At 40.1% G+C, this 27,809-nt stretch overlaps 1 protein-coding gene across 1 annotated transcript in view; it reads right to left on the reverse strand.

Annotated features, from left to right (window-relative positions):
• Positions 1 to 27,809, reverse strand: part of jakmip3 (Janus kinase and microtubule interacting protein 3) — a 239,007-nt gene that overhangs the window by 39,782 nt on the left and 171,416 nt on the right. Inside the window, exons 4-6 of the mRNA XM_072239774.1 lie at positions 24,115 to 24,342; positions 22,478 to 22,597; positions 13,562 to 13,708 (exon numbers count right to left, since the gene is read on the reverse strand). Of these exons, the coding sequence (XP_072095875.1) occupies positions 13,562 to 13,708; positions 22,478 to 22,597; positions 24,115 to 24,342 (495 nt within the window). The remainder of the gene's footprint in view (positions 1 to 13,561; positions 13,709 to 22,477; positions 22,598 to 24,114; positions 24,343 to 27,809) is intronic.

Raw genomic sequence — 27,809 nt, forward strand, 5'->3', positions numbered from 1 at the left:
TCTGCATAAAGACTCACATAATAATTTAGCTCATAATTGTAACATAAAAAAAACTGTTTTTATACTGAAGGTGCTTCATTTCCCCATACTTTTCTGGAGCACTGATGTCCAGAAAGTGTTTTTTTTTGCTGAAAACAAATGTTTGCTCAGCAATCAAACCAGCTTTTGAAGATTTGCTTTGGGTTTGAACCAGACTTCCAGAAATGTCAAAGTTGCCACAGTCCACCTCAGGTTTCATTTGAAAAGTTTAGGTGCAGGAAAAAATTATTTCATTAATGAAGCATCAAGAACGTACTTGCTGTGTTAAAAATGCTTCCTTATTTTAGAAATATTCTCTATGAGAATAGTAACTTAATTAGTGGCTGAAACCTTGTTCACTCAAAGTGGATCTCATATCTTCAAGAAAAGCAGCTATTTAATGAATTCTTATGGCTTGCTTAACAGGGGTTCTCATAATAGTCTGGGAAGTGAAACTCTGGTGTTATCTCGGAACAAGAATTACATCCAGTACTCGATAAACAGTTTTTTATAACTAAGCATGGATGATCAGTTTTGGTCCCATTACCTGTTACTGAGCCGCTTCCTCAAGCTCACTTCTTGCCAATATGAACCATAACACTGGCCATGTTTAATGCTGAGGTTATCTAAGGATCTATTATCTTGATAATTCCAAGATATTCTCTATTCTGCAACATTACTTGACTTCTCTTAGATCATTTGCCTTTGAAATCGTCATCCACGACTTTGGAGTCTCAGTCTTGGTTTCTCCAATGCCGCCCTGTTTTGTTAACGCTGCATAAATTTTAGATCATACAAATTCTATTGCCATGTCCTAGTTTCTCAAAATTCATCTGCCACATTTGTGCTTGCTAACCCTGACACTCTATGTTCAGAATTGCCCTGAGTTAGGCACTTTTGTTTTCAGAAATCTCTGTGATCTCATCACTCCTTAGTAGGGTAACCTCTTCCAGTACTATAATCCTCAGAGATATCAATGGTTTCTGAATGTGGTCTCTTGAATATCTGTAAATTTATTTGTTGTTATTCCTCTCTGCCCCTTTTGGCACAGCAGGCGGCTATCTTGCCATTTCTTCAGCATTTTGTCTGTTTTTTACAAAGCGTGCAGGGAACCAGTCGCCTCAGAGTCCGAGGACCACTCACCTCAGAGTCCGGTGCTGATGCCAGTACACCACTGGCTGGCTGCGAATTTATTTGCTCCACCATTATTGATCGTGCCTTCAGCGGCAAGGTCCCATGGTCTTGAATCTGTCAGTTTTTCTTGCTTGCTTTCTTGTTTCTATAATAATCAGATTTACTGGTCTCTGCTTCTGGCTCATGTCTGACATCTGCACTTCAATGTGCGTCTATGGAAGTCAGGGACAACATGACAAGGGCATCACTGCTATTTCTGCAGCTGCCACATAAATTCAAATCACTGTTACTGGTAGTTCAATGCAAATTATAATGTGAGTATGATTTAGGATCAGAATTAACACAGACAGACCTATGCTGGCTCAAAAAACAACCATATTTCTAGCATCATTTCTTTATGCTTTGTTGTGACTTATTTACTACATAAAATGAATGAAACTGAACAAGGCTGTAATATCTGAGTATGAAATCCATTTTAATTATCTTTAGGGATCAAAACTCTATACACTGTTCTTCCCCTTTCTGAAATGAATGGATAGAAAAAAAATTAAAATACATAAGCTTCAACATCAGAGAGTATACTTTTACATCTTATGAATGACATGCAACAGTTTCAGCATGGGTATTCAGCACTTTTGCAAGCAGAATATGCAATAGCCTATTAGTGATTGCCTATTATCACATGAAGTCTTTGACAATTTACTGTGCTCCAATAACTCCTCAATGGTTAATTTTATTATACATCTATCATTTTCATTGCTGCCTTCATTGTTACACTAATATTTAAAAAATCTTTACAATTGGTGTTTAAACACAAGGAAATGAAGCAATTTTTCACTCAGAGCTTGTGAGTTTTTATAACTCTCTACTTCAAACAGTTATTGAAGCAGACCTTTAGAATATTCTTAAGACAGAGTAGGTGGATACATAATAACTGTAGGGATGACTAGTTACCACAGGTATGTGCGAATGTTGGAGCTTATGCATAAACTTAGTCTAACGAAGAAATGGTCTTCGGGTCCAATACTCTATGTATTAAAGGAGCCACAATATAACAAAGAATGGAAGCCAAAAATTTGATTTGCTGACTCATATATTCATAAGGTATAAATGTATCTCCAGTCCAGAAGGTCTAATGAGCTGGTAGTGAGGGGGTTGTATTGGTAATAAATCTAGACATAAATAGTCAAAGTAAAGGTTAGAATAAAAGGTAACTGGAGATGACCTGATCATGCCTGTCGTACAGGTGTTGATGAATTCATCTGTATCCTCCTGATTCTGTGAAACGTTTAAATAGCTGCAGGGCAAATAAGGAATGCTCATTCACCCATTCCCTATCACGTATGGATAAATAGATATTCCTCTGCATATTCTATAATTAAAATATTATGGAAGATGGTAGGGGCACTAATTAAATATTCATATATTGATTTGGACCTATTCCGACTAGCTTGTCCTCTTATACAGTGGAGAAACAGGCCCTTAAGCCCAACTCGACGGTGCCAACCAAGTTGTCTATCCAAGCTAGTCCCATTTGCCTGTGAATAGCCAAATTCTTCCAAAGCTGTCTTGGGGTTGAAGGGCTGTCTCTAATGCGTGGGTAGTTGAGAGGAAGGAAGGGGCTTGTTGTTTAGTTGCTTCTTGCGTTCTGCGTTGTTCTGCTGAGCATTGTGACATGTTTCACTGTATATTTTGATGTACGCGTGATAAATAAATGAAACTGTATTGGAACCTTTTCTGTCCATGTAGTTCTCTAAATGCCTTTTAAATCACTGTATCACTTTTGGTCAAGATGGTACCAATAAGTGGGGACTTTTTGCATGCAGCTCCGATGGGAATTGTCAAATATTCCCATTTGAGTCTACTACAGCTGAAATTCACAGTCACAGACATGGGTGTTGCAGCAAGAACCATCTTTTTAAGATGTTTTAAAATTCTATTGATTCTCAAAAACACAGGATCCCGGACTGCAGACTCAGATTGCAAGAGCAGTATCCCTTTAAAAAGATAGATCTGGTACAGCCAGCAGTCAAGTGTCATCCATTTGACCTACCGAGGGAGTTTTCCACCATCATCCTGGTGGCGGTGCACATTCCAGTCCCAGCAAACATCAGGCAGGCGTTGGAGGAGCTGAGCACAGTGAAAAGCAGGCACGAAACAGCACAGGCTGATGCCTTCCCTATCATTGTGGGAGATTTCAACTGGGCCAGCTTGAACAACTTGAAAAACATATCACCTGTGGAACCAGAGGAGCCAACACACTTGACCACTGTTATACTACCATCAAGGATTAGTACTACCATACTAGCCCATGCCCTCACTTTGGAAGGTCCAATTACTTGGCAGTACTTCTACTCCCAGTGTTTAGGCAGAGACTAAAGACGACAGCACCAGTGGTGATGACTAAGAAGGTATAGTCAAGGAGGAGGACTGCTTTGAATCAGTTGACTGGACAATTTTCAGAGATTCATCTTTGAATCTAAATGAATACGTCATAGTTGTCACAGACTTCATCAAGACCTTTGCCTTCGAGAACATATCGGACATACCCAAACCAGAGGCAGTGATGAACCAGGGGATTCATAGTCTGCTGGGGGCTAGATTCGTGGCATTTTAGACTGGTGAACCAGACATATACAGAGTCAAGGTATGACCTACGGAGGGCTATTTTAAAGGTGAAAAAACAATTCCAATTGAAGTTAGAGACAGAATCTGAAGCACATCAGCTCTGGCAGCATTTGCTGGCCATTATTTCCGACAAAGCAAAACTTAATATCGTGAATAGCTGTGGTGTTTCACTCCCAGGTGAGCTCAATGCTGTTTATGCATGGTTTGAGAGGGAAAATAAACTACAACTGTGTACACTTCCGCAGCACCTGTTGACCCTGTGATCTCTGTCTTAGAGGTTGACATCAGAATATTTTTCAAGAGGGTGAACCCTTGCAATGTGTCAAACCTTGATGGCATCCTAGGTAGGCTCTCAAAATCTGTGCTAACCGACTGGTGGGAGTGTTCAAGGACATCTTTAATCTCTCACTGCTGTAGTTGGATATTCCCATCTGCTTCAAAAGGACGACAATCATTCCAGTCCCCACGGACAGTATGAGCTGCCTCAGTAACTATTGTCCAGTGGCACTCCCATCTACTGTGATGAGTGTTTGATGTTGATCTTGGCTAGAATCAACTCCTGCCATAAGCAAAACCTGGACTCACTGCAAATTGCCGATCGCCACAGTAGGTCTACAGTGGATGCAACCTTACTGGCTCTCCACTCAGCCTTGTATCACATGGACAATAGTAATAGCTATGTCAGACTGCTCTTTTTTGACTACAGCTCAGTGTTCAAAACAATAAAACCCTCAGTTTGAATCAACAAGCTCCAAACCCTGGGCCTCTGTACCTTCCTCTGCAACTAGCTCTTTGACATCTTCACCAGGAGACCGCAGTCCGTGTGGATCGGAAATACCATCTCCACCTTGCCGACAATCAACACTGATACACTTCAAGGGTTTGTGCTTAGCCCACTGCTCTACTGTTTGTCTATACACAGCTCAAACGCCAAGTACAAATTTGCTAACGGCATAACTATTGTTGGCAGAATTTCAGATGGTCATGAGGAGGCAAACAGGAATGAGACAGATCAGCTGGTTGAGTGGGGTTGCACCAACAAGCTTGCACTCAACGTCAGTAAGACCCAGCACTTGATTGTGGAGTTCAGAAAAGGCAGGTCACACCAGCCCACTTCAAGGGATCAGCAGTGGAAAGTGTGGACAGTTTTCAGTTCCTGGGTGTCAATATCCCTGAAGATCTATCCTGGGCCCAATATATTGACACAAGTACAAAGAAGGCATAACTGCAGCTATATTTCACTAGACTTTTAAGGAGATTTGTTAAGTCACCAAAGCATCTCGCAAATTTCTACAAATGTACTGGGGAGAGCATTCTAACTGGTTGTATCACCATCGGTATGGAGGGGCCACTGCACAGGATCGGAAAGAGCTGCCGAAAGTTTTAAACTCAGCCAACTCCATCAGGAGCTCTACCCTCCCCAGTATCAAGGACATCTTCAAATGACAATACCTCAAAAAGGTGGCATCCATCATTAAGGAACCCATCACCCAGGACATGCCATTTTCTCATTGCTACCATCAAGGAGCCTGAAGACACTCACTCAAAGTTTCAGGAACAGCTTCTTCCCCTCCGCCTTCAGAGTTCTGAATGGACAATGAACCCATAAACTCGATCTCAGTATTTTCCTCTTCTTTTTGCACTACTCATTTAATTTAATTTTTTGTGTATATTCTTACTGTAATTTATAGTCTTTGTTATGTATTGCGATGCCCTGCTGCCCTAAAACAACAAATTTCATGACATATGCCAGTGATATTAAACCAATAAATAAACTAATAGGTGGTCTTGTAGATAGTGTAGAAGAAGGGATATCAACAGGGTAAATGCAAGCAGACTTTTTCCTCTGAGGTTCTTTGGGACTACAACTAGAGGTCATGGGTTAAGGGGTGAAAGGAGAAAAGTTTAAGGGGAACATGTGGGTAAGCTTCTTCACTCAAAAGGTTGTGAGATTGTGGGATGAGCTGCCAGCACAACTGGTGCACGTGAGCTAGATTTCAATGTTTAAGAGAAGTTTGGATAGGTACATGGATGGCAGGGGTATGGAGGTCTACGGACTGGGTGTAGGTTGATGGGAGTAGGCAGTTTAAATGGTTTGGCATAGACTAGATGGGCCAAAGGGCCTTTTTGGGTGCTGTACCTTTCTATGACTCTAAGATTATGAAGAATTACAGGGGGATCTGGATCAGCTGGATACATTGGCTGAGGACTGGCTAATATCTTCAATCAAGATAAATATGTGGTATTGGATTTTGGGAGATCAAACTACGGTCGCTCTGATACAGTAACTGGTAGGACCCTGGGAGAGACCTAGGAGAGCAAATGTATAGTTGGCTGAAAGTGCATCACAGATAAAAAGGGAGGCACAATAGCATAACAGTTTACAGCAACAACGATCAGAAGATCAGAGTTCAATTCCTGCCACTGTCTGTAAGGAGTTTGAACATTCTCCCCGTGTCCATGTAGATTCCCCCACGTGCTGCAGTTTCATCCCACATTTCAAAGATGTATGGTTTAGGGTTAGTAAGTTGTGTGCATCCTATGTCGGTGCCGGAAGCAGGGCAACACTTTCAGGCTGCCCCCAGCACATTCCCGGACTGTGTTGCTCATTTACACAAACAACACACTTCACCATTTGTTTCAATGTACTTGTGAAAAATAAAGGTAATATGTCGAATGTAACCTAGTCTAATCTGAAGAAGGATATTGGGAAGATAGCCTTCATCAATCAGGGCATTGATGATTGGAGTTAGGATGTTATGATGCAGTTACGTAAGATGTTGCTGAGGCTGCGTTTGGTGTATTGTGTGCAGTTTTACTCTCCCTATTATAGGACAGAAGTTACTAAGCTACAAAGGGTGAAGAAAAGATTTGCCAGGATGTTGCCTGGACTTGAGGGTCTGAGTTATAAGAAAAGGTTGTGTAGACTGAGACTTTATTCCCTAGAAAATAGGAGATTAGGGGGTAACCTGATATAAGATCATGAGGGGCATAGGCAGGGTAATTGCACAGTCTTTTTCCCAGTGAGGGGCCACTAAAACAAAAGGGCATGTACTTAACATCAGAGGCAAGAGATTTAAAAGTGACACCAGGCGCAGCTTCTTCGTGCGTATTTAGAATGAGCTGCCAGAAATATTGGCTGAGGAGGTCACATTAACAACATTTAAAAGCCATTGAGATAAGTACGTAGACAGGAGGGGTTTAGAAGGCTTTGGGCCAAAAACAGACAGATGGGACTAGCTCACTGGGCAATAGTCAGCATGGACGAATTGGGCTGAGGAGGCTGTACAATTCAATGACTCTGTGATTCTACTTCAGTTTCAGCACATAATTGAATTTCCTTCACTTCTGAGATACTGGAATACAGTAATGCAATAACTGTGCAATTCCTTGTCTCAGGAAATCTGAAAATAATGTGTTTGCATTATACAGGACAAATATCATTAATAATATTTAGCTGACAGATTGTGCATTATTTGTAGAGTAGAAGAAACAAGATCAAAGACAAACTCTCTCCTCACAAGCCCATTAAAATAAAGAAAATTACAAATTTGATCATTATAAGAGAAAAATATCTGTTAGTGAGATTTAATAAATTACGCTAAATAAATTTCCTTAAGGTCCAATTAAAGAAAAAAAAATCCTGCATTATTAAGTCAAAATATTATCAGATTTTTTTCTTCAATTTTGAAGAATGTAAGTACATTACAGGGGCTGATGTGATGTCAATTAGAATACTTATTAAATTAATTTCTTCGCAAAATCTGACAAGGTTCTACAGTATAAAATATATACAGCACAAAATTCCACAGTATATTTGATATGATTTTGTAATCTCCTGTGTATAAAAATTCCACAGTATATTTGATATGATTTTGTAATTGCCTGTGTATAAAAACCAATATAAAATTTTACAAGATAATTGACAATAATATTTAGACTTTTTAAACGTTTAAGAGGCCATAGACAGAGTAGAGTTAGTTACATTTCACACAATCTCATCACATTACAACCACTAATAGTACTGTACATGTCAGTTACAAGCCATGCACATTCCAAAATATTGTTTTATAGTCTTATATATTAATACATTTAATTTCCACAATTGCTACATTTTTTTAGCTTATGGTTAACATTTGCCAGTGTTAATGGCTATATTTATGATCTCATTCAAGTTTTGCTCTATCACCTGTTGTAAATGAAATTCAGCCTCTGGACACTAGATGGCTCTGAGGTGCCGGTTTCTGCATCCGGCAGCACCTTGTCGATAAACACTTGCATTGGCATCAAGTGACTGTGGGTGGAACCAAAACAAATCCACACCAAAAAACACAAAGGAATGCAAGTTTTTAGCCTGCATCAGTGAAAAGAAAGTGTGCTCGAAGCATGAAGAAGAGTGGCCATGAATTTCTTTTTATCAAAATAAATATTATTCACAATAAAAAATGATTGATAAGAACAAACTAAGTAATGCTTTTCATTCTTAGATTCAGAGTCAGTGTGTTACATAGTGTACTATTATATTCCTTCAAACCAATAGTGCTCTTGCTCTCTGGGGTGGTAATTGAACAACTGAATTCTTCCTTCCTTCCTTCCTTCGACTGTTTATTCATTTTCATAGATGCTGCCTGACTTGATGGGTTCCTCCAGCACTTTGGTGTGTTGTTCTGGATTTCCAGCATCTGCAGAGTCTCTTGTTTTTACAACATCCCAACCGGCTCCTTCCTCTCCAGGAGCAGAAGAACCCAAAACCATGGACCTTCTGCACCAAGCCCTTGTGGTAGCTCACCAAGCTTCCGTGTGCCCCTTAGCACATACCCTTGCAGACTCCTGGCATGTGCCAGTCAGCAGTATTCCTCTGCGGACATCTCAAAGTACTGGCAGACCAACACAGTTCGGGCGGACCAAAGGGCTATGAGTTTTGATTTAAACATGAAGAGGGCCCACATGAAGCAAGTTCCTAAACACTGGACTCCACAGCAGCAAAACTGCTCATCCAAGTCCCTCTTAACTTATGCTAGGGCAAGTTTCATCAGTTAGTCGCATGTGGAACACAGCATCTATGGGTCACGAACACACGAATGAAAATCATGGGAGAGTCAATCACACATGCACTACCAATCTCTGACGTGACAGTGCATGATTAATTTCAGTAAGGTGGCAGCATGCTTGGTCGCAGCAGCCTCTCCAGGTCCAAACCATGCTGGATATTCAGAACATCAAGTACTGCAAGTTGCTGGATAGCAGCGGACCTCTGCATGAACTTGTTGCATACTGTGTCATCGCCTGCTACAGCCTTCTGGGGAAGAAGGCATCAGAGGCAGTGCATGATGGAAACGATTGTCCTGGATGTTTTTCTTCTGATCGCGAGACTCTGTTGAATATTAGTAATGTAGATTCCAGGAAAGAGGGCAGTAGAATACTGCACATTGGTTCATTGGTGAGACTGATGGAGGTGCATGGACCAGGTCCTCATGAAGCAGCGTTGCCTGTTGCAGTCGTGTGGGGAGGAGATGCCAGAGGAGGTGTAAAAGGGAACAGAGGCATGGCTGGATGAGGGGCTGCCCCTTTCCGTTAGTGCTGCCCTCTAGTGTTCGCTTGGTGGAAAACAAGCTGCAATGTGTTGAGGCCAATTTATACTTCTGTGTCGAATCTACGCTGTAGGTACGGCGTAGCCGCGTACCCTGCGCCGTAGCCTGACATGCACCTCCCCAAAAATGTAACTATGCGTCGCTGTGCTTCAGACTGCAACAACTGTGATTGGTCCGATTGGTAGCATCGCATTTCCTCCTACGTATTTCCAGTTGCTTCTTCTCATCAAATCGTCAAATCTACCTGCTGACATCTGAAAATATTTGAAATGTATTTCCTCGTCCATGTCTGTCAGTGGCCGGACAAGCACAGAAAATTCATCCTCCTTCTGCCTCAATCCATTCAATGGTCGTACACACCATCTCCTCTGACGTCTTCTCTCTTTTCTGCCTTGCAGTAAAAGTAACTCTTGTTCAACGTTTATTAGCTCCAGCTCCAACATGATGCGCTCAGTTTCAGTTGCCATTGTTTGAAGAACACAAAGAAACTCAACACAGTGGTACAGAAACCCCACGCCCAACTAGCGTTTTGGTGGTGAATTGCAGAGTGACGCAGACAGACCAACACACAAGTATAAATGCTCACAATGGTGTAGGCCACTTGCATAGGCTATGGCATAGAGCCTACACAGAGGTATAAATCAGCCTTAAGTCTGTGGCTGCACTAGCATGAGGTAAGGAACTGCTGTGTTCTTGCAGGAACATGGCTCCAGGCCAACATCCCATGCACCATCAATCTTTAGCCATGCCACTGAGAGACTTGGGCTATATTAAGCAACACCCATAAGAGTTGTTGATGAACACAGCAGGCCAGGCAGCATTTCTAGGAAGAGGTACAGTTGATGTTTCGGGCTGAGACCTTACGTCAGGACTAACTGAAAGGAGAGCTAGTAAGAGATTTGAAAGTGGGAGAGGGAGGGGGAGATCTGAAATGATAGGAGAAGACCGGGGGGGGGGATGGAGCCAAGAGCTGGACAGGTGATTGGCAAAGGGGATATGAGAGGATCATGGGACAGGAGGCCTAGGGAGAAAGAAAAGGGGGAGGGGGGAAAAAGCCCAGAGTGAGAGGGACAGAGGGAGAAAAAGGAGAGATAGAAAAAGAATGTGTGTATATAAATAAATAACGGATGGGGTACGAGGGGGAGATGGGGCATTAGCAGAAGTTTGAGAAGTCAATGTTCATGCCATCAGGTTGGAGGCTACCCAGACGGAATATAAGGTGTTGTTCCTCCAACCTGAGTGTGGCTTCATCTTTACAGTAGAGGAGGCCATGGACATTTCGGACATCCCTCCCCCTCCTGTCTTCTCCTATCATTTCGGATCTCCCCCTCCCCCTCCCACTTTCAAATCTCTTACTAGCTCTTCTTTCAGTTAGTTCTGATGAAGGGTCTCGGCCCGAAACGTCGATTGTACCTCTTCCTAGAGATGCTGCCTGGCCAGCTGCTTTCACCAGCAACTTTTATGTGTGTTGCTTGAAATTCCAGCATCTGCTGATTTCCTCATGTTTGGGCTATATTTTTTTTTTGTGACAATATGGTTTTCTGCTACAGTAACTATATGTACTATGTGCTCTGTGTGCGTATGTTGTTACAGTGTTTCGTCCCGTAGACCCAGAGGAACACTGTTTCGTTTGCTGTATACATGTGTATGGATCAATGACAATTAAACTTGAACTTGGACTTGATATCCCTATCAGGTTGCATATTGGGTGAAATGTCGTAGCCTTCATGGAGCATGCATTCAGTCTTGGAGTTTACACTGTGAGTGTTTCATGAAGACATTGTATTGTGTAATGCCCATAAATGCTGCACAATAAAAAAATTACTGGAGGAACTCAGCAGATCAAGCAGTATCTATAGAGAGGAATAAATAGTCAATGTTTTGTTCCAACCTCCAAGAAGACCACAACCTTGTTGTGTTCAATGACTCAGAGAGCTATGCTGGCTGGAGTCGGGGCCTCGTACTTTGGCTCTTGGTAGGGTCACCCATGCCAAAACAGTCAAAGGGTAGAGGCCAAGCTAGGGGGTCCAGCTCAGGATTAACAACACTGACTGGTCAAAAATATTGTTACAGAAACAGCAATGAAGACTCCTTCTATATCTGCGTGCCACGGTATGGACAGACAAAAATGGAGGACCTTCTTTGCTGCCCTAAACACCACCAGCTTAATGGGCAGTAAGTAAGTTAATTAGTTTTGGACAGAGACCTTTCATCAACACCTACACACTGTATATCATCAGGATGTACTGGGTATGTAGGGGATATCTACATATTGTAAGGGAATTAAATGATGCTGAAAATCAAAATTATTTGCTGAATCCAGACTTTCAAACAGGGCTGCTTTTTTAGCACGACATCTGCTTGCACCCTTTGGGCCCCAAATAATTCCTTGACTTCAGTTTTTATTACAAAGGAAAGGAGAGTGCAGAGAAAAATCCTTGGTGGTAACAGCAGGTGTGGGTAAATGAAAATGGAAGCAAAGCACAAGATACGACTGGCAATACGTTACTCGCGTAGCTTTACTGACTGAAGATGAATTTTTAGGAAAATACATGAATATTATTTTCGCACATGCTTTAATGTAAAATTTTGATCTCCACTCACAAACTATAGCTCAGTTAAGCTGAACTGTTATGGTAATATTGAAGATGGTAAATATTTTGGATCGAAGAATTTTGGCTTAAAAGCATTTTCACTGTCTCTGACACTAGTTGCGTCCCAGTCATGACCACTTTGGAAATGGTGTTTGGTTATCAGTTAAGGGAAGATTTATCATCAGTGCAGGTGAGCAAATATTTTCCTTTGGAACAATAGTACAAGATTCATGTTCATATACCTCATGCTTTTTCCAAGAAGACCTGATATGAGGAAGGAGCATTGGCTCTTAGGTTATCCTGGAATTAACTCCTACATATGAGCATTTGACCCGTATGCTATATCTACTGTTTCTGAAGTATCACAGTTCTGTAAACCAACAAGCGCTAGATGGCATATTGATCTCTTCCAGTATTCTATATTTTTTATTCTATATCTGTGCTACCTGCTAGTAACTTAACTTAATGATTCTGTTCTGGCACTTCTAACAACAATGATTTATCCATTGTCTCCTGTTCCAGACATAACTTCCATTAATCACTAGCCTTTACTGCCCTCTTAGCTAGATCCATTGTCACGTTTGGGATATAATTTCTTCTGCCTTCCGGGAGAAGGTCTATCCTTGACCTTCTCTTTTGTTTTCTCTGACTTTTTCCCTTTCTCTGCAACTTAAACCCTGTACTAATGTGTTTCAGATCCACTGAAGAGTTACCAACTATCCCTGTTATTTTACCTGCTAAATATTTCTAACATCTTTTGTTTTATGACTTAAGGTGAGGTGACTACAGCTGATGCAGATAGAAAAGTCATCATGGACTTGGAAAAAGAAGTGTGGGTGAGATGGTTGAAAAAATTCTAGTAGTAATATAAAAAGTATAACTGTAAATGCTCACTATAAATTCAGATGGATTATATAATTTTTGATTCTGTAACATTTATTGCTATAAACTCTTACAGTATGCACCCGGGGTTTAAATGCTCCGATTTCCTGGAGTATGGCTAACTGGCACGGTCTGTTTCAAGATTCTGGTCCAATCTGCTAACTGGTGGCCATGTTTTGGCGCCAATATATGGATTTGAAAGAGCTCCTGAATTCAGGATCGGAGCTCGATTGTCAGATCAACTTTGTTTCAGTCTATGATTGTGTTTACCATTTCGGTCTTCTTTGGATTCTTGCCTAGTCTCATCAGGTTCTCATCTAGCATCTAGTTAAGAACCCTGTTCTTGTCTCAGTCTCAGAATTGCATCTCAATTCTAATGTTAGATACTCCAGTACTTGAGTCCCTATCAACCTCAGCAAGGCCTCTCATCATAATAAACACCATATTTCAAGTAATAGGACATCAATAATGAAGTGCACTCCATATATCTGTTAACTTACCTCTCATTGTTATCCCTGGCAATGTTGATTGCTTTGGTTATATTTGGTGTTTAACACAATAAAACAAATTAAACCTCGAGTAAAATGACAATGTATTGAATAATCCTGACATTTGAGGTTTGAGGGTTTATAATTCTTTCAGCTGATAAAAAAAAATAGAGAATTGTTTCCATATGATCAAGAAAGACTTTTTTTTAAAATAATGAAAGCCTACCATTCTTAAGTTTTCTTGTGTGAGAAATTTGAGCTTATTTTCCATACGTCGTAAGGCATGGCTCATTTCTTCATTCTTCCTACTGAGACGTTTCTTTTTATCCAAGAGAGGTTTGTACTGACTTTCTGCTTCACGTAAACGCTTGAGCTAAAGTAGAAATAAAGAGAGAGAGATTAATCTGAATAATTTGAGACTTCAACAATGGATATCAGTAACAATTCATGCCTGGCAATGTTGAAATAAATAGAGTACTTTAGAAACATAAATTTACTTCTAAAACTCAAGTCTCTATTTAGATAGTTGATCTGGAAATTTAAGCATGTCATGAGCATTAAACCTGGTATTTTTGCCCTAATATCAGATTCTAAATATCTATTTATTTAAAATGTTAAATAAAATAAGCTTTTATTGCTTGAAATTTTCTCTCAAAACATATTAAAATTTCTCACGTCATTTTATGCCATTGAGTAAATTGGTATCTTTAAAAAGAGACAGGTAAAAGCTGAATGTGAAATTGTTTAGAGGACTTGTATTTTTAGAATAGACTGATATATAATGTTAGCCCCAAACTCAGCACTGGAACAATATTTCCACACTTTGAATTAGACTTTGCACAAACATGCCATTCCTTAACAAAGATATCAGTCTTTTTAACACTGATGTGTTTCACTGCTTGGAATTTTCTATACAGCTCTTTGAAATCTGCACTCACTTTGAACAAACACCATGGAATGAGGTCCCATCCCTCAGGCTTGCTCCAGCTACATATTAAAAGATCCTTATGCTTATTATTTAATAGGTTAGATGCCGACTTCTCCAGTTGCGTACCACCCCTTCACCCAATTCCTCTCTTCCCTCTACCCTCACACCAGATGAATCTCCTGATAATTTAAATAAATAATTAAATCAATAAGATTTACAAAATTGAGTTGATTACTATATGTGGAGATCAGTAGGAAATTGAGGCCTAATATATTAGCCATACCTCATTAAATGACAGAATTGGCTAGAGGGATGCTTCTTTACATAGCCCTGGTTTTCTTATTACAGTGAAGATATTTGACAAAGTGAGATTTAACTGTGCAACAAAGTTCTTTCCCCTTTACATTAGCTCAGATTATGGAATGGGATCCAGGCCTTCCTGTGATGTGTCCAGGTTATTCTGGCTTTCTTTAGAGCACAACCCTTAACAAAATATCACTGTCCATGATGTGATGCTTAGTTTATAAGACATGTAACAGCACCTTCTAACAGCAGATTTCAAATACCTGAATTCCTTTATGTGTCTCAATCACCTTAGTGATCATGACCACAGCACTAAGTGAACATAACTTTGTCTCTGTTGAAATAATGATACCTGCCTAAATTTTGATCAGCTTTGTTCATTGGCTGGTGAAAATGTTTAAACTTGTCAGGATCTTCATTTCAGGTGTCAAGTCTTCCGTAACAATAGATTCCAGATACTTAAGCTTTTGCTATGGTTTCTAAATATCCATTCCAGGCCTCCACTGGTATTGGTAATCCTGGAGGCTGGATTGATTTCTCTTTAATTTTATTAAGAATTGTTTCCATTCTATAGCTCTTTGTGGTTTTGAAGAGCACTTCTGTGAGTTCTTGAATCCTTTCAAGAATTCCTCCTGTCGGATCAACGTCTTTGGTAACTGTGTGATGCTGATCGTCCACACACTAAGTGATGGAGTTCCTGTGAAATTCTTTCAGGTATATTGCATGTTTGGAGCAGATGTGAAAAGGCATGGTGACAACAAACAACATTTGCATCCTTGAACTGAAGTTACAGTGATGATGTAAAGAGATTGTACTGTTTTTTTGTTGATGTGATCAAGTATATCCTGATGTACTTTTTCATTGTGAACTAAAGTACCTTATTTCAAATTCCATGGAAAAACCTCTGAAGTTATGGTGAACTTACTTTCAACGCATCTTCTAATAAATAATTAAAAAATGACCAAATTAACATCACTGAACTGCTTAAAGATTGATTGGCCTAATCCCAAACAATGATGAGGTAGTCTACAGGGATGAAGTCATCTCTTTGACACAGTGGTGTCAAGAAAATAACCTCTCCCACAATGTCACAAAAACAAAGAAGCTGGTTATGGATTACAGGAGGAATGGAGACAGGCTAACCCCTATTGACATCAAAGGATCTGGGGTTGAGAGGGTAAACAGCTTCAAGTTCTTCGGCATCCACGTCACCGAGGACCTCAGGTGGTCTGTGCACACCAGCTGTGTGGTGAAAAAGGCACAACAGCGCCTCTTTCACCTCAGACGGTTGAAGAAGTTTGGTATGGGTCCCCAACTCTTAAGAACTTTCTACAGGGGCACAAATGAGAGCACCTGACTGGCTGCATCACTGTCTGGTAAGGGAACTGTGCCTCCCTAAATCACAGGACTGCAGAGAGTGGTGCGGACAGCCCAGCACATCTGTAGTTGTGAACTTTCCATGATTCAGTACATTTAGATTAGATTAGATTAGATTATGAGGACACACAGTCCTCTTTTATTGTCATTTAGTAATGCATGTATTAAGAAATGATACAATATTCCTCCGGTGTGATATCACAAAACACAGGACAGACCAAGACTGAAAAAAGCTAACAAAACCACATAATTATAACATATAGTTATAACAGTGCAACAATACCATAACTTGATGAAGAACAGGCCATGGCACAGTAAAAAAGTTTGAAGTCTCTCAAATATCCCACATCTCACGCAGACGGGAGAAGGAAGAAAACTCTCCCCGCCATGCCCGACCACAGTCCGACTCTGAGTCATCCGAAAACTTTGAGCCTCCAATCAGCTCTCCAACACCGAGTACCGAGCACCATCTCTATCTGAGCGACTTGACCTCAGTCTCGGTCGCCAGCAGCAGGCAAAGCCGGGGATCTTGAGGCCTTCCCTCCGGAAGATTCTCGATCGCCCAGTAACAGCGGCAGCGAACTGGTGTTTCAGAAATTCCTCCAGATGTTCCTCTGTGCTTTCATGTCTGTCTCCATCAAATCAGATATTGTCCATGGCCCCTATTTAATGGATACGATATCATTTTCACCGGAGAGCTGTGTGCACGCGGCGCGCTGCTATCTCCTCCTCCTGAAGGGCCCAAAGGATCTCTGGGGACCTGAGTCACCCCAACCACGATTGATTTCAGCTGCTACCATCCGGGAAACGGTATTGCAGCATAAAAGCCAGGACCAACAGGCTCCGGGACAGCATCTTCCACCAGGCCATCAGACTGATAAATTCATGCTGATTTGGGTGTATTTCTACATTACGTTGACTGTTCTATTTATTATAAATTACTATAATTGCACATTGCATGTTTAGACGGAAAAGTAACGTAATGAATTTTACTCCTCATGTATGTGAAGGATGCAAGAAATAAAGTCAATTCAATTTAATTCAATAAAGGAGTTACAAGGAGAGTAGACAATAGTTATAACAAATTGAAAACTTGAGTTTACTTTTTAAGAGGGTAACTAAAAAGATTCTGGGTAGTGTCTGTCAGAACTTATAAGACATTTGGTGAGGTCCCACATGGCAGGCTGAACCAGAATGTTGAGGCACACGGGATCCAAGGTGAGCTAGCTATTTGCTTGTGAATGTAGGAAGTATGATAAACAAGGTCCTAGATGACACAAAAATTGGTGATGCTGTGGAGAGAGTGAGAAAGCTACAGCAGGATATAGATCATTAGGAAAGTTGGACAGGACATTGGCAGATGGGATTTGATGCTGACAAATATGAAGTGGTGCATTTTGCAAAGCCGGAAAGGGACAGGGCATATAGAGTAATTAGTAGAGTACTAAGGAAATTTGATCAACTGAGGGACTTTAGGGTTCAACTCCATAGTTCATTAGAAGTGGCAACACAAGCAGATAGGTTGGTGAAGAAGGCATATGGCATGCTTACCTTAAAAGGTTGTGTCACAGAATATAAAAGTTGAGAAGTTACAAAGTACAAAGTCGATCACTATTGGGAGTATTGTGCGGTGGTCTTGGATCTCATGCCGCTAGTTTCAGGAGCAGTTGTTGCCCTGTCGCCATCAGGCTTCTGGACCAGCTTTTGCTGTACTGGCTCTGCGGTTCTGGACTCACTTTGGGGGACTCTACAGCACTACGCGTTATTTGTTTACATTTTTTAAAACTACCCATTTGTATTTACATGATTGTCCTCTTTTGCACATTGGAGGTTTTTCAGTATTTGTTGTGTATATTTGTTCTTGTGGATTCTGTTGTTGTCTCTTTGTCTTGTGGCTGCCTGCAAGAAGATGAATCTCAAGGTTGTATACGGTAAACATACTTCAATAATGAATTTGAACTTTGAACTTTCTTCCTGAAGAAATAGAGGCACACTTACCAAGACAACAAACCATACTGTCATGCACACATTGCAGATTGTGCTGCCAGTGCAAATAGTCCTTACGAGCTTGATTTCAATGTTTAAGTTAGGATAGGTAGATGATGGGAGGAGTATGCTGGGCCATGGACCGGGTGCATGTCGATGGGATTAGGCAGTTTCAATGGTTTGGCACAGACTAGATGGGCTGTGCTTTTTCTGTGTTGTACCTTTCTTGACTCTATGACTCTAACCCTGGGAAAGCTACTTGCCTTCCCCTTCGATATTGTTGCATCCTACCCCAAGAAGGCAAAAGATGAGGAGAATTGTTCGTAACAATCTCAGCAGGCCAGGCAGCATTTATGTAGAGAAATAAACAGTTAATGTTTTGGGCGGAGACCTGTCATCAGGACTGGAAAGGAAGGGGGAAGAAGCCAGAATAAGAAAGTGGGGGGAGGGGAAAGAATCTCTTGACAACAGCTCATCCACTTCCTGCACCTCTGCTCTCACTTCTTCCCTTTCTGAATGGAACGGCGATAAGAGTTCTCTTGGTCCTCACCTTTCATCCTACCAACCTTTGCACTCAACAGATCATGCTTCACAGTTTCTGCCAGTTTTAACAAGATTCCATCATGGAAAACATGTTCTCTTCCCTTGCCTTGCCACCATTTTGAAGGGACTATTCTCATCATTACACCCCATTCCCACTAACGACTCTATTTCTTATGGAATTCCCATGCAGCATCAGGAAGTGCAACTTCTTTCAATTCTTCCCTTCCAAACACAAGGTGATCAAAGCACTCTTTCCATGTTAAGTAGCAATGGACAAGTACTTTTCCCAGTCTAGTATACTGTATTCAGTGTCATGGTGTCAAGACAACAACCCCTCAAAAAAGTCAGCAAAACAAAATAATTGATCAGTGACTTCATGAAGTAGGGTAAAGTACACAACCTGTCTCTATCAATGGTGCTGGGGTGGATGTGGTTGAGAGCTACAAGTTCCTAGATCCAATTATCAACAACAATTTGTGCTAGCCTAGCTGTGTGGACACTATGGCCAAGAAAGCACACCATAACCTCTACTACCTCAGAAGGCTAAGGAAATTTTGCATGTCTCCAATGGCCCTTATCAATTTATATAGGTACACAATAAAACACATCCTATGCAGATGATTCACAGTTTTGTGTGGCAACTACACTGCCAATTCCACAAGAAAATGCAAAAAGTTGTGATCATAACCCAGTCACAAAAAACTCTGTCTACAGCTTCTGGTTGCCACAGGAAAGCAGCCAACGTAATCAAGAGCACCATTGACCCCAGGCATTCTTTCTTCCCCCCATTCCAAATGGAAAGAAGATACAAAAACTTTAGAATATGTATCACTAGGCTCAAGAACAGCTTCTACCCTGCAGTTGTAAGACACTTGAGTGGACCTTTTCTAATATTGAGATGAATGCTTGTTCACTCGGCCTACCTCATCAATAGCCCCTGCTCTGAATTTGAATTGAATTGACTTTATTTCTTACATTCCTCACATGCATGAGGACTAAAAATCTTTATGTTACATCTCCATCTAAATGTGCCATGTGCAATCACAGTAATTTCTAATAAATAGAACGGTCAATGTAATATAGAGTACACCCAAATCAGCTCATCATCAATCTAATGGCCTGGTGGAAGAAGCTGTTCCGGAGCCTGTTGGTCCTGGCTTTTATGCTGCGGTACTGCTTCCTGGATGGTAGCAGATGGAATAGATTGTGGTTGGGATGGCTTGGGTCCCCAATGATCCTACGGGCCCTTTTTACACACCTGTCCTTGTAAATGCCCTCAATCATGGGAAGTTCACAATCACAGATATGTTGGGTTGTCCGCATCACTCTCTGCAGAATCCTGCAATTAAGGGAGGTATAGTTCCCATACCAGGCAGTGATGCAGCCAGTCAGGATGCTCCCAGTTGTGCCCGTGTAGAAAGTTCTTAGGATTTGGGGGCCCATACCAAACTTCATCAACCGTCTGAGGTGGAAGAGACACTATAGTGCCTTTTTCACCACAGAGCTGGTGTGTACAGACCACGTGAGGTCCTCGGTGATGTTCACCCTCTCAGCCCCAGATCCATTGACATCAATAGAGGTTAGCCTATCACCATTCCTCCTGTATCCACAAACAGCTCCTTAGTTTACATGTCTACATATTTGTCTACATCTATTGTACTTTTTCTGTAACTGTAACACAATTCTTTATATTCTGTTCTCTTTTTTCCCCTCTGTACGACTTTGAAGTATTTATGTATGATATGGTGTGCTTTGATGGCACTTTTCCTTTTTTGTTATTTTGAAACTGTAAAAGACAGAAATAAAAAAGCTTTCTTGCTTATAATATTAAAGAAATGTGTCATCTTTAACTTTATGCCTCTTGAAATCAGGTCATCTTTTACTCGCTTAGCTATTCACAGTAACAGAAAGTTTGACTAGGGGTCCCCAAACTTTTGCAAGCCACTGTATGTGACAATAATAAACCATTTATCAAGTACCAGTAAAGTCTTCTCTGCATTGGAGAAATAAAATTCAGATTGGGGCACCATTTTGTGGAACAACTGTGTTCAGTCCACAGGGATAAACCAGAGTTTCTGTTGTCAGTTAAGTGAATTCTTCATTCCACTTCCAATCTGAATTGCCTGTCTCTGGCTTCCAGTACTGTTATGACAATGCACCACAAAAGCTTGAAGAACAACACTTTCACTTTTGGTCAGCAAAGTTTGCAGGTTTCTGGACTTAATATTAAATTCTACTTGTTATGTGTGCAACGTAACTGGTCTCATCTGCTGTAAAACAACTATGTTTAATATTGGCTCCATTTTTCTTTCTCCATTTTGCACAATCTGACTTTCTGAGTATATTCTTCGTCTCTTTAAAAAAACCTTGTGTTTGCATTTTCAGCCTCCAACAATCCCAGCAATTACTGACCAGAGGATCTCTACAGCTTACAATACACACATCCATACGCAAGATATACTTCACAGGGTTGAAATGAAATTTAATCTGTCAACACAAATTTTAGAGTGCGTGGGGATCTCTTTGAAACCTAGATAAGGTGGATGTGGAGAAGATGTTTCCTCTGGTGAAGATATCCAGAACTAGGGGGCGCAGCCTCAAAACTGAGCAGCGATCATTTAGAACAGAAGTAAGGAGGAATTTTTTTTAGTCAGATCTGTGGAATGCTCTGCCACAGACTGCAGTGGAGGCCAAGTCAGTGGATATATTCAAAGCCGAAGTTTATAGTTTCCTGATTGGTCAGGGCATCAAGGATTATGGTTAGAGCAGTGGTTCCCAACCACTGGGCCGCAAAGCATTTGCTACCGGGCTGCGAGGAAACGATATGAGTCAGCTGCACCTTTTCTCATTCCCTATCACGCACTGTTGAACTTGAACATAGGGTTGCCAACTGTCCTGTATTTGCTGGGACATCCCGTATATTGGGTTAATTTGGTTTGTCCCGTATTTCCCCCCGCTAAGGTATAACATTCCTATGAAACCTTTCGTGCCGAAATCGCGTGAAGCGAAGAAGAAATTACAATTAATTTATATGGGAAAAATTTTTGAGCGTTCCCAGACCCAAAAAATAACCTAACAAATCATACCAAGTAACACAAAACCGAAAATAAATAACACTAACATATAGTAAAAGCAGGAATGATATGATAAATACACAGCCTACATAAAGTAGAAATAATGTATGTACAGTATAGTCGGGAAGATGAAGGCAAAACCGATTTGCGGGGGAAAAAATCGGCATGTATGCGCATGTGCACATCACATGAGCACGTCACGCATGTGCACACAGGTGCCCGCGCAAGGCTTCATGGTCATGGTAGTCTTTTCTGGGGTAAAGTGTCCTAGGATTTGACTGCTACTTTTGTCCCTTATTTGGGAGTTAGAAAGTTGGCAGCCCTAACTGTAAAAGACATGTTGAGGTGAGTTTAACCCTACGTTAACACCCCCCCCCCCCCCCCCCACCGCCGGTCGGCCGGTCCGCAAGAATATTGTCAATAGTAAACCGCTCCGCAGTGCAAAAGAGGTTGGGGACCCCTGGGTTAGAGGATAGATGTATGGGATTGAATGAGATCCGGGATTAGCCAGGATAAAATGGCAGAGAGGACTCGATGGGCTGAATGGCCTAATTCTGCTCCTATATCTTATGGACTGATGATCTTATGGTCTAAAAATTTCAATGGACACTGCAAATTTTTAACTTTCCATTTCAACACATACCATCAAATGATTTGGTAAAGTATTAATTATCCTTGTTGGCTTGATGGAAAATCTTGTAAAAAATATTTGCCATTGCAGTTAATTGCCTAATACTTACACAGCAAGTATTACTTGATCCGGCCTTAGCTGTAGCATGAGAAATAAATGTTACTCATGGGAATGTGAAAGTAATAATTTGGTAAATACGTCAGTCAAAAATGTAAAAGATAACAGCATCAGATTCAGGACGTTAATAATGAATGTAAACACTTGAACAATAGTTGAAGGTTAATCACCAAAATCACTTACAAGCTCGTTTCTCTCTTCAGACAGCAAAGCATTCCGATCTTCTAGTTTCCTGATGATTGCACTTAATTCAGCAATTTTAAGTTGGAATCGCCGAGTATCCTTTTCATCCAACTGCTGTTCCTGAAACATAGATCAACTGCAGATAACTGAACATCAACACAGCCACACATCACTGATAGACCATAACCAAAGAGACTGAAGATTTTGTCACAACTATTAAATCAGAGGCAACATTTCCTTTTTTTTTTGCCATTAATGTTACCTCGCCCTTATATGTAAAAATGAACAAACAAGCAAATCAGCTAAACTACATGAGGAAAAAATGAAAAAAAGAGATGGTATTGAAAATACAGTCCAAACAAAAACACTTGACATTGGCATACCATGATCTCCAAAGGTGTTTTTCTACCTCAAGACACTATTGTCTATTTAAGTGAAATGGAAACCGTGATGCATTCCATTAATCTAAAACAAAACTAACCATGCTTTTACAAAAAAGAGCAACATGCTTCTAGCTAATAACTGAAGGCAACAGACAGACTGTGAAAATGTTATAATTGATTATACAACAAAAAAGAATTTTAATGCTTTATGTATGAGGACACTTGAAGAAATGTTGGAATGAATTACATTGAAAGCTGCAGTGGGTGGATTTTCTGTGTGGTTAGGTGAATAGGTGCCAATTATTTCCCATAGGTTATGCACTGCAGCACGCTATTAAAAATAGATATTGATAGCGTGTTGATGGATGATTTTCTGAACTAATGATGCTTGAATCCCACCAAACAGGTGCAGTGATTCCTCATACAACAGGTGCAGGAGAGCCTTTGCATCATATAACTATACAGTCTGCTTAGAAACATTTTCATTCCATGTGCTAACAAAACCAAGAGCCAGTGAAAAAAAGAATCTTGATGAGAGTCAACAATGGGAAAGCTAAATTATGTTTACGGACATGAGCATTTGCCTTAAAATTAAGCAGCAGTTTATGTAATTAGCAAATTACAGATAAAAAGCATAAGGATAACAAAGGATGATTGAAAGTATTGCCTTTAATTTATGTCTACAGTCCTGAAAGCATGGCAATTCAGTAGATTTACTTTCTCATGTTCATTATAAACTAGAAGAAAGTGAGAGACACTCGTGCAAGACCAGGTCTGGAAGCTGTCTGACTAGTGCTAAGTTTGGTGTACTTCACACAATGCCTGGCTTCTGAAAAATGTGTGAATGCAGATTAAAAGAAGAAAATAAGCAGCAGCAATGATTGGGCGGAGCAGTGGGGAAGGGGGCATAGTAAAGTTTACTTTCAAATTACTTAAGAGGTAACTTCTAAATACTGCGCTTATTAAATAATCAGAAGACAAACAAGCTGCGACACAGTAAAATCCGTCTTCAAGACTAATAAAAATGAAAAGCATTATCATAAACTTAAATCTGTTATTAATTCTACTTCAACAGTAACAGAGAGTTGGCTATGGTGTAAAGAATATAAAAGCTATTGGAATAATTTTGGAATGTGATAGTATTGCATAAGAGTTAATAATTAAGCAGAAGGTATTAATATGGCCCTCATCAAGATTTGGTTACAGAATTTGTCGATTCGGGCAGTTATAGACCACGTATGTGAAAGTGCTTACAGGGCTTCCTGAATGATCTGAGGCGTCTCCTGCACCGCTTGCGCAAGGAAGCTCTCTTTTCGGGCTACTCAGATGTCGTTTTTCCCATGCTTCAGCCTCTTTGACCTGGGTAAGTTGTTCATCTAAAGCCTCTTTTTGGAGCTGGAGCCTCTGAGCATGACCAGCCTGAGCCCCCAGCTCTTTTTCCAGCACGTAGACTGCTCTGTCTTTTAATTTTATCTCATCCATCTACAATGAGAACAAAACACAATCACAGATGCATGCACTTCAGGTCATCCATTGCCACTTGACAATTATTCCCCAAAAATAAAACTCAAGGGAAGGAATAAAAGATTTGTATTTTCTGGGGCAATGAAGCCAAATTGTAGATTTATTTAATTTCCAAACTCATTGAAATTTAATTTATAAAGAAAAGAGTTTAAATTATTTTAATAGCTATTTTAGCTATTTCTACTTGCCTTACGGCAATTCCATTTGATAAATTTGTTGAAAGGTTTGAATCTTATTTTTCCAGGATAATAATGCCACAATTTAATGAATTTTTAAAAAAAATATTTGATTTCTAAAATCACATTAAGCGCATTATACATAGTTTGCCATAGCACATAATTATAAATCTTAGTTGCTTAACACAATTCCAGTGATCCACGCTGTGAATATTACCAATAGCTTTTAGTAAACATTATCTTTTAATAAACTTTATGAAAATTATAACAGAACCAATCAAATCAAATTAGGTCCTCTATTTTCAATTTGCAATGCAAAAAACCTAGTTTATGAAATCTATCTTTATTTACCTGCATATAGCAATTTTTCAAATAATTCAGATTGAAGTGTTTAGTTGCATAGAATTATTTTGAACATTAAGTAATTACACATGTGTCTTTTCTGAACCAACATCTGGTGAGGCAGTCACAGCTTTCATGGAACTCTGGATGTGGTTGATTCCTGACCCATAATCCAGACAAATTGGATTCAACTATCACCAACACTTAGGTTAGGTTCGAATATGAAGGGTTTTAGTAAAGTGTTGTTCTTGCCAATGAATCTAAACATCTACAGTACAACATCACAGGAGTCATTCCACTTCAGCATTCCCATGAATGTGACAACTATTCACTGTGATGAAGAAACTCAAAAAACAAACATCTAATGGATGTATCAAGACAGAGTCCTGCATACCTGATAACAAATGCGCACTCTTACCAATGGCTAGGACAATCAGAGAGTAAAACACATCACGGTAAAGTCCCCTCAACCATTGAGCACATCTAAATGGAATGCTGTCATGGAAAAACAGCATCCGTCATCAAGGATCCTCACCACCAAGTCCATGCACCTTTTTTGCTGCTGCCATCAGGTGGAAGGTACAAGTATCCCTGGATCCGCACCACCAGGTTCAAGAACCCCTCAACCATCAGGCTCTTGAACAAAAGAGGATAACTACACTTACCTATTGAGATGTCCCCACAACCAATGATATCACTTTAATGGCTTGTAGGCATTAAATTTTGAAGATTAATGCTTGGTGTCCTTGTAGCAGTCTTAATGACCTCATTCATGAAAGCCACTATGGGATATCAAAGAGAGCTACTGGGTGATCAGTGCTATTTACGAACAAGTTCACAGAAATCTCTGGTGCTCAACTACCACACTTGTGTGTAATGTGTATATACTGTGTGCCTTGTTACCGCACAAGGTGTTATCAAACAGATCATCAAGATGTTGAAGTAATACTTCCTTTTCCTGAACTAAAAACAGAAGAATACTAGAAACACTCAGCACGTCAGACATCATCTCTGGGAAGGGAAACAGTTAATGTTTTGAGTCTGAGAACATGGAGAAAGAAAACCAAGTAGTCTTAGTTAAAGTAGGGGAAGGGGGAATATCTTTGATAGGGTGTGACCAAATGAATAAATGTGGCAGTTAAGAAGTATTTTATACTTTTTATGTGTTATGTGTTGCCATGGTACAATGCCAGCAAGCCAAGTTATAATGCGCTGGAATTTTAGATAACTTGCTGTTTCTTTATCTTTCACAACTATCCATTTCTTTCTGTTACCTATTCTGATTTTGACTCTGCTTTTCTCTCCCCACTAGTATAACCTTGCCTGCTGGACATGTTCCAGAGCCTTGCTATTAGCAATGCATAAAACATGCAAAGAAGCATAAATTGCTACTAATTGTTACATTTACTTATTAGGTCTCACTCTATCAGTGATATGTCCATCCCTTCACTGCAACTGGAAATGTGTCATTTGCTCTATTTCCAAGTATCCTGTTTCATAATCTACTATTGGGCAGATCCAGCATTTTCTGGTTTTAATTCTGATTTAAGATATCAGATCTTTCTTTTTACTTCCACTGCCTGGAGCACATGGGAGGATCCCTTCAGTACATGGCTGGGTGCATGTCAGCATTAATAGTGACCTGTTGTACAGCCTTGTAGCTGTTTGGCAAGTGGCAGGAGCAAGGGATGTAAGGGGAAGGAGGAGGACAAGGGGGAAGAGGATGGGAAGTCAGCAGGGATAATTAACAGAGATTGAACGACAAGGCCAGGTATGGGGAAGAGACTGTTAGGTTCTCATAATTAGGAAACATGGTTTGGATTTACTGCACATGAGGCAGAACAAGATGGCCCTGCTCTCTCTCTCCCTACTATGAAAGCCTGATTGTGAACTCAGTATAGTTCTCTATTTAAGCCACTGAATGTAGATATTACGACTCCTTTGAAACCTGGCATTCATACATAGAGAAGAACCTAACTAGTTTTGAGCAGGCATTCAAGCTGTGTGTTTAGCTGAAACAGATTAAATCCTATTCCAGGAGCTCACAACGCATTCCCAGGCAATGATTGTGACAGCAGCTCTTTAATCACCTGTAACATCTATTTCCACTGAATGCATTGAATAAAAATCAAAATAGAGGGCTTTGATTTCAGACAAAACAATACTGCAGGATTTGGAGGACTTTAAAGAATTGTATTACCATCCAATTTAAATGATAATTTAATAATTTGTCCAAGTACTTTTTGGAAAGGAAATATTTCGTGTTAACATGCATAAATGGCATTATGGTGGGAGGCATTTTTTCACATGAACTTCAGTCAGGGTACCAGTAGATGTCATTTGTAAGGGTAGATTCATCATGAATGACATGGGCATCAGCCAATCAGGGAAAAAATAATAGAATCAAAGGCCCAGACATGCAAATTAAGCACCTGATATTTTAAATAGAGCCAGGGATCCCAGCACACAGCAAATATCTTCAAGGAAAATTTCCTGTGGTTTTACAGCAATGAGCAGAATCTTTAAATGAAATGATTGTAGAATTATGCAGCACAGAAGGAGGTTTTGCTTGTGTTCTTGCTCTTTGTGTTGGCTTCAACTTCCTTGCTTTTTCCTTTAGCCCTGCATATTTTCCATTTTTGACCGTCTGAAACTTTCTGTTTTTAAGTTACTAATGGATATGTTTTCCCTCAAAACACCAGAACATAACCCAAATGAAATTCAACTAATATTGAATCTGTATCCTCTGGATGCTCAGTCATCTGCTCATGGAATGGTTTCAACATATTTACGTGATCTATTTCATTATTTAATAGTACTTAACCATTTCCTTAAAATTAATTCAAATAGAGGCAAGTTTCTTAATGCAGGCTAGATTGCTCCAAAGAAATATTTTTATGGTTTTAC

Source organism: Mobula birostris, chromosome 21 (genome assembly GCF_030028105.1).
Source record: "Mobula birostris isolate sMobBir1 chromosome 21, sMobBir1.hap1, whole genome shotgun sequence".
Classification (NCBI taxonomy): domain Eukaryota; kingdom Metazoa; phylum Chordata; class Chondrichthyes; order Myliobatiformes; family Myliobatidae; genus Mobula; species Mobula birostris.